This window comes from Engystomops pustulosus, chromosome 3 (genome assembly GCF_040894005.1).
Source record: "Engystomops pustulosus chromosome 3, aEngPut4.maternal, whole genome shotgun sequence".
Taxonomy (NCBI): Eukaryota; Metazoa; Chordata; class Amphibia; order Anura; family Leptodactylidae; genus Engystomops; species Engystomops pustulosus.
The window spans coordinates 141,877,863-141,893,283 of NC_092413.1; the positions used below are offsets into that span (position 1 = coordinate 141,877,863).

General features: G+C 40.1%; 1 protein-coding gene across 3 annotated transcripts in view; it reads right to left on the bottom strand.

Annotated features, from left to right (window-relative positions):
* Window positions 1-299: 299 nt before the first annotated feature.
* Window positions 300-15,421, bottom strand: part of ARHGEF10 (Rho guanine nucleotide exchange factor 10) — a 126,618-nt gene continuing 111,496 nt past the window's right edge. For all 3 annotated transcript variants that reach the window (XM_072142331.1, XM_072142330.1, XM_072142329.1), the window contains 5 exons: window positions 13,902-14,059; window positions 9,810-9,952; window positions 7,533-7,707; window positions 2,688-2,810; window positions 300-1,060 (listed from right to left, as the gene is read on the bottom strand). In XM_072142331.1, the coding sequence (XP_071998432.1) occupies window positions 540-1,060; window positions 2,688-2,810; window positions 7,533-7,707; window positions 9,810-9,952; window positions 13,902-14,059 (1,120 nt within the window). In that variant the 3' untranslated portion in view covers window positions 300-539. The remainder of the gene's footprint in view (window positions 1,061-2,687; window positions 2,811-7,532; window positions 7,708-9,809; window positions 9,953-13,901; window positions 14,060-15,421) is intronic.

Genomic DNA, 15,421 nt, shown 5'->3' on the forward strand with positions numbered 1-15,421 from the left:
TACTGGGCTGTCATGGGAACAAGCATTAACAATAAAGCTTCAGTGCAGACACCATCCGGAACTCTTATGTTTACCATTGCAACTTCAGGCGACAGTTCAGTAAATTACCAGCATCTAGTGAGCTTCACCAGAGGTCACAGTGGCCAGAGAGGTCCGTCTGTAACTAGGGGGTCAATTGAAAGTCAGTTCTTCTTAGGTCGGGGACTGCCTGTATTTCAGTACTGGTATTCACATCTAGGACTGTACCTGTCAAAAGGCCATCTCATGGCTCATCACGTCAAAAGGAATAAACAAGAAAAAAAAGTTCTGTGGTCTTTAGTTCCATAGACATTTACACCAAACAGTGAAGCAGAACACGAAAAGCATACATTTCCCATGGAATAAGCTGAGATCCATCTCTGTACTATGAAGACATTATAGACATGAATAGTTTGGATAAGGTTAAAGGAGATTAAGTGATGACATCTAAGTGTTAAGGCGTAGACGCAGTAGAATACTGTATAAACTATGGCACACATTTATAGTTCTACTGTGCGTCATTAAATTTGTAACAATGGGATCTGCCAAACCATAGCGGAAGAAACCGGCTCTTCCTGACGCTGTGGTTTGTGTTTCTTGTTTACCCTCTTGTGACCCTGGCCACCAGAGATAACCATAACAGAGTCCGCCTTAAGCTTCCCTGCTCTTTGTCTTCGGCCACTTTGTGGTGGTACATTGGGGTCGCTTAGAAGATCATAAAGAGTGCAATCTTCCTTCCCTAGGTCATATGAATTTGAGCCATGAGATAGTGTCAGAGAGCCAGAAGAGGAAGACAAGTCACTTTTTTGTGCAATGGACCCCATGGAGCCTCCAAGCCAAATGGCGCTGTCATTGTGATTGATAGCTGTAGAAGTAGCGGCCTCCTCATTTTGTACACAGCGAGTGTCCTCAGTTTTTTCTTCTACATTTGATGCCTGGCTGGATCTACTTGGTGTTCGCTTATGTTTTTTGTTCACAGTAGTTGCCATTACAAGGAATTTTACAGCACCATGGTGAGCATGGTAAGATACCATACCTCTTCCTAGAAAAAAGAAACAAAGTGAAGGAAGAATAAACACCACAGCTCAAATCCACTGCATGCCAAATAAAACGCAATTTCACTTGTATCATACATAAAATTTAGCTGCAGAGGATGTATAGAATCTAGAGATGCCCCAGGTGTGGGAACAAAGCTCAAAGGGTTTGGCCACTATCATAAAACTTTACCAGGGTAAGTACTATATGGGTGACCCAATAAGGGTCTTGTGCTGCTTACCCTGGTAAAGTTTCCGGAAAGCTGCCAGATCTGGTGACCTGCTGTCTTCTGGGGGATGAAGGGGGGTGTGCAGATATTACTGTTTGCAGGCCCCCTTGATCATATCCACTTACCTTGCTGTGGTTGGTTAGAGAGTTAATGTAATTTAAGAAAATTTACCATAAAAATCCATCATGATAAACCATAGACACTTACTCATAGATTCAGGCACTGTGACTGTGGTAATCTTGTTCTATTTGTTATTCATGGCCTACTTGTTTCTACAATCAATTTTTAAAATTATGGTAATGAACCAGAAAGGCTTCTGTAAAATCATTAGCATAATTTTAAAAAGTTGATTTTATAAGCAAAGAAGCCACGGTTAAGAAATATAAAAAGATTACCATAGTTGCAGTGCCTGGATCTATGGGTAAGTGTCCCTGGTTTATCATTCTTGATTTTGATGGTAGATTTCCTTTAGAAGCTGAATAACAAGAAAAACAAGTTAAAAAGAACACATTTATCAATAGTATAAGAGCAGCTTGACCAGCCTGGAAAACAGCAAAACAAAACAAAGACATGGAGTCAAATGAGCAAGATCATCAGGTTTCTGATGTTCTGAGTTTCAAGACAAATAAAGAAGCTGGTGAGAGATTTCTTGGCAAAATTATCTGCTCACAACTCACAGGATAAATCCTCAGATGATGTTTTACAGCTTCAACCACATCACAAATCACTAGGGGTCAGAGCGTAGCTACAGTAAACTAGACCAACTAATAGGAGGTGCAAAGTACAACTCCCCTGTCTTTTACTGTACCAGACTAATCATCCAGCATCACACAAGGATTAATCTATAGATGCAGAGACCTGTCTAGTTCTATTCTGCACTGGTCTAAAGACAAACACATTAATACATCTCCCCCATTATTCTGGTGACCTTATATCAGCCAGCAGACTAGACTGACTTTGGAACGACTACTTTGAACGTGTACACCATGTGATGTTCTTCATGTGCCACTTGGCTGATATGATATTTAGGGTACATCTAGAACAGTTAAAAACTATAGAACATATAAAACTGTCTGCACCACGTTTATTAGGGGTTGTAGACAGTTTTCACTCCTATGACTAGTTCAACAAAAGGATGTGACCTATAAAAAGGGGCATGGTATAGCAAAAAAAAAAGTCTTTGCGCCAAAAATACTGCTGAGGCGATAGAATTTTGTCCTAGTTTTCTGGAATTAAGTAAGCCAACTAATAGCAAGTACAAAGTATGACAGTCTTATACTACAACAGATTTATCATCCAGCACCGGACTCTTATACAAATCTTGTACAGAATCTGGTCTGTCTGACCTAACAACACTTTTCAGAAATCTTCCTATTGGTTTGTTTATCCACCAGTCATTACTTACCAGTTACTTTGGGAATTCCTTGTAACCGGGGGACTGGAAATGCTACAATGACACCAAGATTTGTTCCAACCATTAACAGTCCATGACAAACCAGCAAGCTAGTTACAGAAACCCGCTGCTGTCCTGAAATACAAAGAAATATAACAATAGTGAGGGGTTCTATAAGTTCCTAATAATTCATGAAGCACACAAAATACATTTTTTTTAATGGATATGTACAAAAAGCTGAAACTCACATGCAGAAAACCCAACTCATTGTAAGCTATAGGGCTTTTGCAATGATTTAAAGGGAATCTGTCATCAGAAATGCAATAATTAAGGGAGTTAAGCAGCAGAACTTTATATTAATTAATAAGGGAAGGAACGTAAACCCTGCATCAATTAATGGGGGGGGGGGTGATGAATTAGCATGAATTAATAAAGGGGTCTGAATTGTGCATTAGGTAATTTGGGGGCTACTGAACACTATTTAATAATGGGGGCGGAGCTGCTGTATTAGATATTAATAATTGGGGGTGCATTGCTATATATTATTGAGTGATGGGTGCTGTGCCACTGTATAGTGCCATCATTTTAAAGTCAGGGACTTGAGCTATACATGTGACAGTAACTTGTCTACTTATTATTCATATTATTATTAACTGTAACATGGTACAGCCAATGATACAGGAGGTGATATCTTTTATGGGTCTCCGTTGACTCAATAATAAAAAGAGTGCGACAAAGCACATGCATACTGCTGCTTACAAACCACGTGATGTACAGAGATGAAAAGTGCAAGAAAAATAAACTACGTAATGGTTCTACAAACTAAAGCAAAAACACAGACTCAATACAATGAGTTACACTAGCAACCATAAGGACATAACTGACCTTGTTTAATGCACAAAACATTCAAATGCAAAAGAAATTCAAGGATAATCTAAGTAAATATGTGTGTATATATATATACATACACACACACAATTGCTAATGTTCACTTTGTGTTAAAGGTATAAGATTGAAATTAAAGGGGTTGTCCGAGTTTAAAAAAAAAATAAAATATATGTGGCCGGGAGCAGGCTGCCTAAAATAATAAAGATGTACTTACCTCCGGTGCCCTCCGGTATCCAGCGCTGCTGTCGCTCCGGTCCGGGCGCCATGTAAACAAACATGGCCGCCGGAGCAGCGCTGGACTCAGCTTCCGGCCGGCCGTGGCCGGGTACGCCTATCCGTCCCTATACACAGCATTGTGTATGGGGGCCGGAAGGTTGTCGGGTCCAGCCAGAACTGAGCTGGATACGGGACGGCACCGGGAGGTAAGTACAGCTTTATTGTTTTAGTCAGCCCGCTGCCGGCCACATATAGTTTTCTTTTTAAACTTGGACAACCCCTTTAAGGAATTGGAGGCAGCAGTAAGACATATCAGTAAAAGGGAATATTAGGCCACTCATAAACATGATCACCAACTTTCATACTGATTTGTATTATATTCATGTTATAAAAGTTCATCTTCTCGAATAATGGTCTTGTATAAAAAATTCTCTAGGAGAGGAGGATGGGTGCCGCTCAACACCTGTTTGTGGCCTTGTTGGACAGACCTACATCATAACTTGGTAAACGTTCAAGCATTGTTCAGGGGCAGCTGGAATATTTTGCTTTGAAATCTAAATGCCAGTGATTAACCTTGGACCTTCTTCCAACCACATATGTGGAAACGGTTATATCAGCTCATGACAGGAAGCATATGAACTTCAGTTATGTCTTTCTTCAGGAAATTGTTGAAATGTAAGTCTTTACACCGCATTTAGTAAGGTTTCATGTACCTTAATGTACACATTACAGACAAAGAAAAAGTATAATTAGCACTTTTTGTGACAGAATGGGATCCCCTGGGAAGAAGTGGAACACATGCAGAATCACCGCAGAGGAGATGCTGGAAATCCCCACACTGCCACACCGAGGGAGACTTTCCAGCCCATAGATGTGTCACACAGCATATGGGAAGCCCTCATACCATTATATTAAGCCTGTATAATCTCAGTCTGCTCCTCAGAGCACAAGATGGGCCGAAGTTATATTAGTTTCAATTCATGCTGTAATTTTAAAGAAAGCAAAAATAAAACTGATGTTTAATAGTAGAAGGCCAAAATATCAAAAAGTCATTCTAGTCTACAACAAAAAATCCTGTTTTTAAATGCCCTGTATACCAGAACACGGGCAAAGGGGGCTTATTTTTTGTCGGATGAGATCAACTTTTCAAATATATCAATGTATGGCATCTTTAGATAATTGATAAGATTTTAACAACTCCTAAGGTGGAGGTAAAATCTCATTTGTTTCAGGGCTTATTCATTGGCCGAGAGTTGTTCATTTAAACAGTAGAATTTTTGGGCACATACCTCTTTTTGATCACTTTGTATAATTATATTTTAGTAGCATACTTTTATATCCTTTTTTGGGAAGGGCTTAAGCTTCCTCTAATGCCTCTACTTCTAGTTAGTGCGGCTTTGCATATACAGCAGTGTGCTTGTTGGGAAGTGCGGAGACGGCAGTGCTCATCCGAGTAAAAGTCATACATGGAATTTCACTTGTTATTTCCTAGAGTTTATATTTTACTTGCATTTATGTTTGTCCCAAGCCCAATCGGCATTGAATGATTCGCTGTAAAGGGCACTTCCTTAATTTGCTCAAAATAATAAAGTTTAAATGAGAGAGGAATGTGTAGCTCACACTATAACACTACTTAGTGTGTGTCACTGCATTCTCTATAACTGCAGATATCATTTGGAATCTGATCCAGACTACGATAGCCGTTCTCTTCAGACAACTCCTTTCATATAAGCTAGTAGTAAGTAGATGAAACTTTGTTGGGGCAGGTGCAGCTGCAGTCTCTTGATGTATTGAGCCTGTATGCTGTGAGAGGGGAGAAATCAATTTGGCTCAGAGAACAAAGCTCAGCTCCTACCTCACATCATGAAGAGCCTGTCTACTCAGCCACATGGAGAGAAAATATGTATAACAACATGAGAGCTTCAGCAGTGCAGTGTGCACTAGTTTACTCCTATAGAGAATCTGCCCAATTGTTTTTAATGAACTCTATTTGCTCTAACAATGAAATACCCCAGGTGCATACACATAAACATATTAAAAAGGGGATACAATTATGTTTCTTGTTTCTGGTGTCGAACCCATAAATATTTGTTTTCATCTTCAAAGTGGAATCATCAGGAGGAACAGTTTGTGGCCCTCAGTGATAACCCTTCACCTAGTCATACGCATGCACCATTGCTTATCATGTCACTGTATGTGTGGAAAACATATCAGAGGGATATTTCCTACTTCCTCCAAATTTCCACTGCGCTCTGTTTATGTTCCTGCTGTATGGAATTTAGCAATCAGGTTTATTCCATGGAGATGAAAAAAACATGCTTTATCTTCACTACATAAACATCACCTGCTAAGTGCACACACACTCCAGTTGAGGTGCTGAAAGACAATTTTCCGTAATGTGACGGAGGATTTATGGAAATAAGTCTTAGGTTTTCTTTGTATTACAGTAATAAGGCAACTTACAATTGAGCACTTATCTGAAGTGGGCTGCTTAATAATAAAGGAATAATCAGCCTTAAGACTAGAGCAGTAGTGCGCAACCTTTTTTGGGGGTCGTGGACCGGTACCAGGTGGGAAATGCATTGGTCAAAGTATATAGCCTGCAAGCCCCCTTTAGTATATACCTGCCAGCCTCCTGTATTATATAGCCAGCCTGCCAGCTCTCTGTAGTATATAGCCTGCCAGCCCATGTAGTATACAGCCGGAAAGTGAGTACACTTTTTGGTTTTTTTTATATAGGCATTATATTGGTGGTAGGGGCTGCTGGCTATGTACTGGGGGAGGGGAGGGGGAAGGGTCTGGCTATATACTACTGGGGCTGGCAGGCAATATACCAGGGGGGCTGGCAGGCTATATACTAAAAGGGGCCGGCAGGCTATATACTGCAGGGGGCTGACAGGCTATATACTACAGGGAGCTGGCTATATACTAGAGGGGGCTGTCTGGTTATATACTAAAGGGGGCTGTCTGGCTATATACTAAAGGGGGCTGGCAAGCTATATACTAAAGGGGGCTGGCTAGCTATATACTAAAAGGGGCAGGCAGGCTATATACTACAGGGGGCTGACAGGCTATATACTACAGGGAGCTGGCTATATACTAGAGGGGGCTGTCTGGCTATATACTAAAGGGGGCTGTCTGGCTATATACTAAAGGGGGCTGGCAAGCTATATACTAAAGGGGGCTGGCAAGCTATATACTAAAGCAGGCTGGCTAGCTATATACTAAATGGGGCTGGCTAGCTATATACTGCTGGGGGCTTGCTGGCTATTTACAGGGAGACTGTGACCAATGCATTTCCCACCCTCGGCTTATACTCAAGTCAATACGTTTTTGTGGTTAAATTAGGGGCCTCGGCTTATAGTCGGGTTGGCTTATACTCGAGTATATACAGTATGTAGACACACACACACTAGGATGTAGAATTTCCTTGTACCAGGTGGATCTCCTAGCCCACTATCATATATAGTTTCTGCTATTGTCATAAGGGAATGAAATTACACAGGATGGTTGCGTTTAGAGAACATTGGGCCCTTATTTAAGTAGGCCCTGGGGTCAATCTGATTTGTCTGGATGCTCATGAAAGCCCAGATGTCATCACACAATGAGCACCTCCCTTATGTGCCCTTGATATGGAATGTAGGCACCCATTAAGTGGCTAGATTTCTGATAAAAGCAACAAACAGAAAATTCTAATTTAATTTAGAAAAAACCTGCTGGAGTACCATACTAAAAGGCAACAGACCAGCTCACCTGATAACATATTGTGTACAGGAGTTGCTATGTTAATATCTTGAAGATGTTCGAAGGTCTCTGTATGGAACAGACGTAAAGTTGAGCCTGATGTAAAGGCAATCCAGATGCCAACCCCGGCAACTGCCATGTGTGAAATCACCATGCCCTCTTCTTGATGAGCTTCAAACTGGTGCTAATATACAAAGCAACAACGACCATTTAGAATATTTGATGACAGAAGAAAAGACATCCTATAGAGAAATGACTATTAAACTGACCACATATTTCACAAGCGTAAAAATCCATCAAATTTGTTTCCCATGACTTCCATGCCCTTTGTTCATACTATAGTATCTCTGCTCATGCTTTGAAAGCAGTTTAGTAAATCAGCACAATTTATACCTCTCCATGTGGTTTCTTACCAGCTCTCCAGACATCCACGCTGTGTGTCTTGTGAGTCTGGAATACTATGTAGGATCCACTGGTAAGAACAGAGTACAGATACTATTGTAAGGACTTTTGTTTGATACCCAAAGGACTGGTCCTAATTATTTTCCTTCCAGCGGAGATACAGTCTGCCTATTACTTTACAGTAAGACTGGCATAATCATTGTTTTGCATTACAGCTAGTTATGCTGTTTTGGACGTCAGCAAGCTATTATTGTTACATGCCTTTTTGTGCCAAAGACTATTACAAAATGTTCCCATAAAGTGTGGATTCATCAAACAAATACAACTGTAATTAACAATATGGAATAAAGTATGTACAGTAATGGCAAAATGATTGTTCATTCAGATTCAATGTGAATGGTTTAGCAAAGGCACACGTGGAATTTGAAGTGTAATTTCTCCTTTCTTCTCCTGTGGTGAGCAGTTTTAAAAAAGGCAAATTGTTATGTCTGTGCAGATAGAGAAGGAGAGACAGTTAAAGCTTAAATAACGTATCCATCAGTTGTCTGTGAAGGCACAGCAGGAAAAAGCAGATTTACATAGACTGCTGAAAGTAAAAGAAAGGAAAAACTGCCATTTCCATTCTTATACAATTTTAATAAATGTAACATTAAAGGAGTTTTCTGGCACTATTGTCACTGCTGACAATCTGCTGATGTCAGTGATGGACACTTCATGTTGAGCCATAGGTAAAGGGCTCTGTACCTGGTGTATCATCCTTACAATGCAGATGCCGCCCTCACAGAAGTGAATGGGACGTATGATTCAATAAGGAGATATCCGCGTCTGGCACCAAGATTAGTAACAGTGACAGGCCCCCTTTAACTTTTTTACCTTCCACCACATTGCAGGCTTCAAACATAAAGATATTTAATTGCCATTTTTGGTGAAGAATCAACAACAAGTTGAATTTCATTCAAGTTAAAATTTATTGGATATTTTCAACTTTTGTAAAAATGATTCAATGTTCCTAAATGACTGATGATGATAAATATAATCCACCTGTGTGTAATCAAGTCTTTGTAAAAATACATCTGCTTTGTTTGGTGTAAAGACAACACAGCTCATCACCCTGAACACACCCCTCCCACTGTCACACATGGTGGTGGCAGAATCATGGTTTGGGCTTTTCTTCAGCAGGGACAGGGAAGATGGTTATATTGATGGGAAGATGGATGGAGCCAAATTCGGGAAATTCTTCTAGGACCATTCTGGAAGAAAACCTGTTGGAGTCTGAAAAAGACCTGAGACTGGGACAGAGATATATCTTCCAACAAGACAATGATCCCAAACATAAAGCAAAATCTACAATGAATGGTTGACAAATAAACGTATCCAGGTGTAAGAATGGCCCAGTCACATTCCAGACCTAAATCCATCTGTGGAAAGAGCTAAAAACTGCTGTTCACAAACGCTCTCCATCCAACCTCACAGCTCTCCAAGGAGGAACGGGCAACAGTTTCAGTCTCTAGATGTGCAAAACTAATAGAGACATTCCCTAAGCCACTTGCAGCTGTAATTGCAGTAAAATGTGGCGCTACAAAGTATTAACTTAAGGGGGCAGAATAATATTGCACCCCCCACTTTTCAGTTTATTATTTTTTATAAAAGTTTAATATATCAAATAAATTTAGTTCCACTTCACAATTGTGTCCCACTTGTTGATTCTTTACCAAAAAATGACAATTTTATATCTTTATGTTTGAACCCTGAAATCTGGCAAAAGGTAGAAAAGTTCAAGGGGGCTGAATACTTTCACAGGGCACTGTATATGTTGAGATAAACCTTAAAATAATCAGTTTTCAGGATGCATTAGTAGGTTAAAAAAAAAATCACAGTAATTACCTCAATGTTATAACTTTCCTTGCCAATGACGAATAGCTGTCCTCCAGAAGCAGCCCAAATAGTTCTGTCCATCACTAACAAACTGCGTACAGGTAAAACGCCCAGTTTTATCAGCTTTGTAGGCTCAATGTTCCAGGATCCATCTAAATATTAAAGCAAGTTAGATTAATTGTTTAAAAAAAAAAAAAAAAAAAGCTCCTATTGACAGGTTCTTTTGAATATGAGCATCAACCATGTTACACAATTAACAAAGCCAGAAATAGACAGCTTATTTTGTTGTGGAGAAGGATGGCAGATACCCATCTACCTCAATAAAAACTGAGGATTCACAGTCTGGTCTAAAATGCCATATTCCATTCAATGAGCAAAGACATACAATAGCCATCACAATGTCAATATCATAGTTGTAGTAGTAGATTCAAAGTAGAATATGCAGATAATAAGGATTAGCTCACCAGTCCAGATGCCACCAATCCAAGGTTAGGGATTGACGGAAATGTTGCATATTTCTACACAATTGTGCATATCCTACTTTAAATCTAAAAAAAGTCTAAATATATCGATTGGAATGTGTCATGTTAAATCTGGATACAGACTTTACAATGCCAGTAGTACACAGTCATACCATAGAGCAGTGATGGCTAACCTATGGCACTGGTGCCAGAGGTGGCACTCAGAGCCCTTTCAGTGGGCACTCGGCCCATCACCAGAGATGACTCCAGGTATCTTCCTGCAGTCCCAGACAGCCCAGGACTTGCTGTGCACAGAGCTGTTTTAAAGTAACAGCTCTACCTGGGACTATTTTGTGCTTTATTGGTGTCCTCAGGGTGCTGGTATCAATGAAAACTGTGACAGAGAAGGGAGTATAAATCACAAATTACATTTCTGTGTTGGCACTTTGCGATAAATAAGCGGGTCTTTGTTGTAGTTTGGGCACTCGACCTCTAAAAGGTTTGCCATCACTGCCATAGAGTAACCTTAAAGGGGTTTAGTTAAAGAGGACATTTCATTATAGGGGCTAGCACACAGATTCAGGGCATTTTAAATATTTCTCCCATAGCCGAGTTATCTGTGTGTCATTGTGTGTTATATGCATCTCATGGATCTCAACATCTCTCAACTCTGATCTGTCTCAACTCTCTTTCCACATTTGTGACAGTAGCTAAATAATAATAATTCATTTATATAGCACACACAGATTACTTAAAAGTGTATATAAACCTGTCATCCTGACAATCTAAGCACATTGTCAGCACACAGCATCTCAAAGCACAGAGGAAATGCTAAGTGTCTGCTTAGAGAGTTATCTCTATATAACCATCACTGAGTTTTAGGAGCTTAAACAGCAATAAAACTGAGTAAAATTGTTAAGTAAGGGGGTTAGAAATAATTTTTATCACTAGAGGGTTATAATTTGAGAACTTTCTTCCATGGGCAAACTAATTTAATACTATGGATTCATATATGGATTAACCATAAACAGAACCTGTCAGCAGAAGTTGGCCTTAATAAATGACCACAAGTATGTTGTGAAGCAGCTTAGCACCTTAATGATCATGCGTCTTTAATGGCCCAGGGTGGTGATATCATCCAGAAAATCTATTTTAAAGTGAGATTTAAATTGTTTGTGTCAATTAAAGGAGGCATAGAGTTTAGCAATGAAGTCCAGGTCTCCCACCTCAGAACACTTTCTCCACTGTGTTCGGCATTATGCAGCAGACTTCTGGAGAGCAAGTTACTGATGGTTTCTCAATTACAGCAAAAGGAATGGTGAAAAGGAGATAACTTAACTTCAGTGATAAACTCTCCGTCTTTGTGACTTTATACAACCAATTTACATCTCAAAGTAGATTTTCCGGACAAAGCCACCACCATGGACCCTGAAAGAACCATGACCTGGAATGTGTTAATCGACTTCACAATATACTGCAAGCGTTGGTTCAGTTTTTCCTGCAGGTTCCCTTTAAAGGTAACAATATACAATATTACAATATATCCCCCATACACAGTATTTATCCTCTCCTGCTTTTATTGCCTCAAGAACTTCCTGTGTGTATAGACTACAAAATCAAGCATGCACCACTCCAGCTCCGCTTTTTGCCCTGCTCCTCCCAGCCACTTCTCAAGACCCAACCAGATTAGATGCAATAATACATTATACAGGATTTGGTGTTGCGGTAAATGAAACACACAACAGCATGAATGGCGATGAGCCAATCGTTCATGATTGAGCTAGCTCTAAGAGAATAAATAGAATAGCCCCACCTCTTATTTCAGATAACGAAAACATTTGGGGTTAAATGTGGAGTGAGGATGGGTGGCTACTATGTGAAAATTTCTCTCTATGTAATTTTATAGGGAGACGTTCAGGAGACAGAAAAGTCAGCTCTTTATAGAGAGCAGCGCCTAATGATCCAGCTCTCTATAAAGCAGCAGACTGGCCATCATTCATTTTAGCTATGAATGTGGCTGCTGGTGCTAAGGCAGGAGTCAAGCATAAGCTAAGCCATGTGGAGGAGACTCCCTTCTCTCACATGCTATCCTGCAGGGAATGTAATGTCACCGGAAGCTTCAGAAACAGCATCTCAAAAGAGGGACAAGGAGTCAGTTTGTCAGTGTAACTACAACATGGGTTACACTATTAAGGGATTGTACTTACACTAGTAAAAAGTTGTTCCACAATGAAATTATTGTAGAATCTATTATAGAACTCCAGAGACTTATGGGGAAGCCAAGAACTACGTGTCTACCAAAATCTAATTTGTCGTCAAGTAATGAAAAAAAGAATAAAAATTGTATTTCTCTTTTTTTTTTCTTTAAAAAGCCATAGTCAGGATTGTTCCCTGCACATAGAATACACTATAAGTGCATATTCAGACCATCAGAGTGAGATGGTGAGTGATTGTGATGTACACTGTCATTATGCTGCTGGAATAGACTGTGTGGCACCAGCATCCAGTGTGGTTACATTCTGGTGCCATAAGTCTATGCAATAAACAGCACTCGGGTCTCTTGTGCAAATGGTGAATGTTATACATTATACAGCTACAGATTTCACAGGCCAGAAATCTGACATTCTATCCAATATCCGGGACTAGAAGACACAATTAACAAGCTAAATTTAGTATCCAAATTGGAACAATGACATTTTCTGTTTTTATTCAGGAAATACTCAAAGCTGCAAAGAAAAAAAAAAACAATACTCATCTGCATGACCATCTGATATAATATTCATGCAGATTTGTATGAAATGTTACATTTCATAAGAAACAGGTATAAGCTCTGCTTCTTAGAGCAATCCGGACACAAACTGGTTTCTGCTTGCAATGGAATAGTAGATCTGTTTCATAAAGGCTGTGACATTGTGAAGCCGGTATGTGTCCTCCAATAAAAGTAGTGTGCTCTACTAATCTGCTAACCAGACAGCCTCATCATTGGAAAATAGGTCAGAGCTAATGAAAACAGACCCTCCGGCTGCACACACCACAGCACTGCTCAGTAAGGGAGCAATGCCAGGCTTCAGCAAGGCAAATTGTGACATCAAAGATTATTCATTGGTTAAACACAAGTGTATTTGATTTACCGTGACTTTTGTTATATATATACATATATATATTTACAGTGTTAAGAACTTTCCTAAAGGCGTGTCAGTATCACTAAATAACAGCATATCTAGACAAAAAAATATTAGAATAACAAATAAAACTTAATTTTCTCTAAACGCATTAGATTTCTAATATACAGTAAGTGAATTTAGTAAAATTCTGAAGATGCTGCATAAGCCATCATCTTAACGCTCCAAACCATGAGGCACCTACATACACTCTGAACGAATACCTAAACACAATCATCCGTGCGCGGGTGCACACATGGTCATGCACCGACCTTTACACCACCGCAAAAATCGTCAAAATTATGGTTCTAATGAAATGGTAAAAAGGGTTATAAATCCGAAGTGCTGACCTCTGTGCACAGTTTTGTCAGTAACTAATGGGAGTAAACCCCGCAATCTATACATTACAGTGTCATGTATTGAACATTATACAGTACATCATATAACCTTTGTATTAATATTTAGTTGCTAGAGTTTACCTTCTGTCTTTGTGTAGACTGCTAGGTTGCCATTCACAAGCCCCGCATACAGGTTTCGGGGAATGCTAGCAAGACTCATGACGGTGGCTTTTTCTGGAGTAAAAAAGTGTTGCAGACGAACCTTTTTTGAGCCTTGGCTACTTTTGTAAACACATATACTAGAGAAAACAAAGAATATTGAACAGCTGAGTTATACATCAGAAGTAATACCATTTATTATGTTCACATCATATACAATTCTGCTTTCATGTAGGTCCGTCTTCAAACAATTAAAATAAATTCACCTTCACCCTCTGATCCACCATGGTCAGCCTGATGGTGGCTCCTGCAACTTTCATTCTGGATGTTGCCATGTAACTTGCCGTTAAAGGGACAGGCCATCACTGCAACCAATTAGTAGCCTTTGTGGTGACCTTGAATCAAATAACAGGTCACTGCTAAGGGTGGTAAGTGACATGCCACAGCTGTTGAGGTCACCACAGATGTCAGGGATTGGCTGCAGTGGAGACAAGTTTATTTGTATACATAAAGCAGTATATGCCTGTTGGCAGAAATTACCTAATAAACCACTACCAGTATGTTGTTAAGAAGCACGCTCGTAGTGAATCGCGGCAGCTGTGCATTCTCGTCGGGGAACGCACCTTGGGGATCGCGCAGGGACTGGTAAGTAAATCTGCCCCGATATGTAAGGTGTAAAGCTGCTAGAGTACATACTGGTAGTAGTTTATTACACCAGTTTCTGATGACAGGTTCCCTTTAAAGCTTAACTACTCCTTCAAAGAGTTACTTGACTGTTGAGGCGGCTTTAAGGGGGACTTTTTTTCTTAAACTGCCAACAAAACAAATTAAGGGAAAAAAAATAATTTAATTTCGGTTCTTCTCTGATCACCTGGGTGCCTCTATGACAATACTGGTTGACTAGAGGTATCAATAACTGACCACTGGCATTTCAAGATTGCACTGCAAGCAGTTTGTTTAAAAGAAAATCCCTAGGGTTGTAAATCCCTTTAATTCTATTTGGAAAAGGGGAAGTGACCAGGTGCTTGATGGTGTAGGATGTGTGAGAGCTCCAAACTGAATTATGACTAATCCTGCTGCCTACTGTTCCTGTGTTTGAAAGATTGCTAACTTAGCTCTATGCGGTTCTGGGTGACCTGCAATGTCCAGACTCTCCATTTCCTGGCTGCGGTGCATTTTTATCTGGGCCAACGTGTTCCCTCCGGTGTAGTCTACAGGATAAAGCTCCGGCCTTGCTCCTCCTACTCCCTGCGTTTGGCGCTCTCCTTCCTTGAAGCCCAGTGGATGGGCCAAGTACTTTTCATGCACTTTTTCACCTAGGCAGCCTTCACACGTGTTTGTGCATTGGCTGGACTGCTTTCCCGAGCCATTTTCTTGTTGCTGGGCTGAATTCAGACTGATCAGAGGCAAGGGCTACAGCATTGAGTAAGGATAGCCAAACAGTAGACTATAGAACGCCTGCACATGATTCTGGGCTCCCTCTTTCTATCCTCCAACAGAGA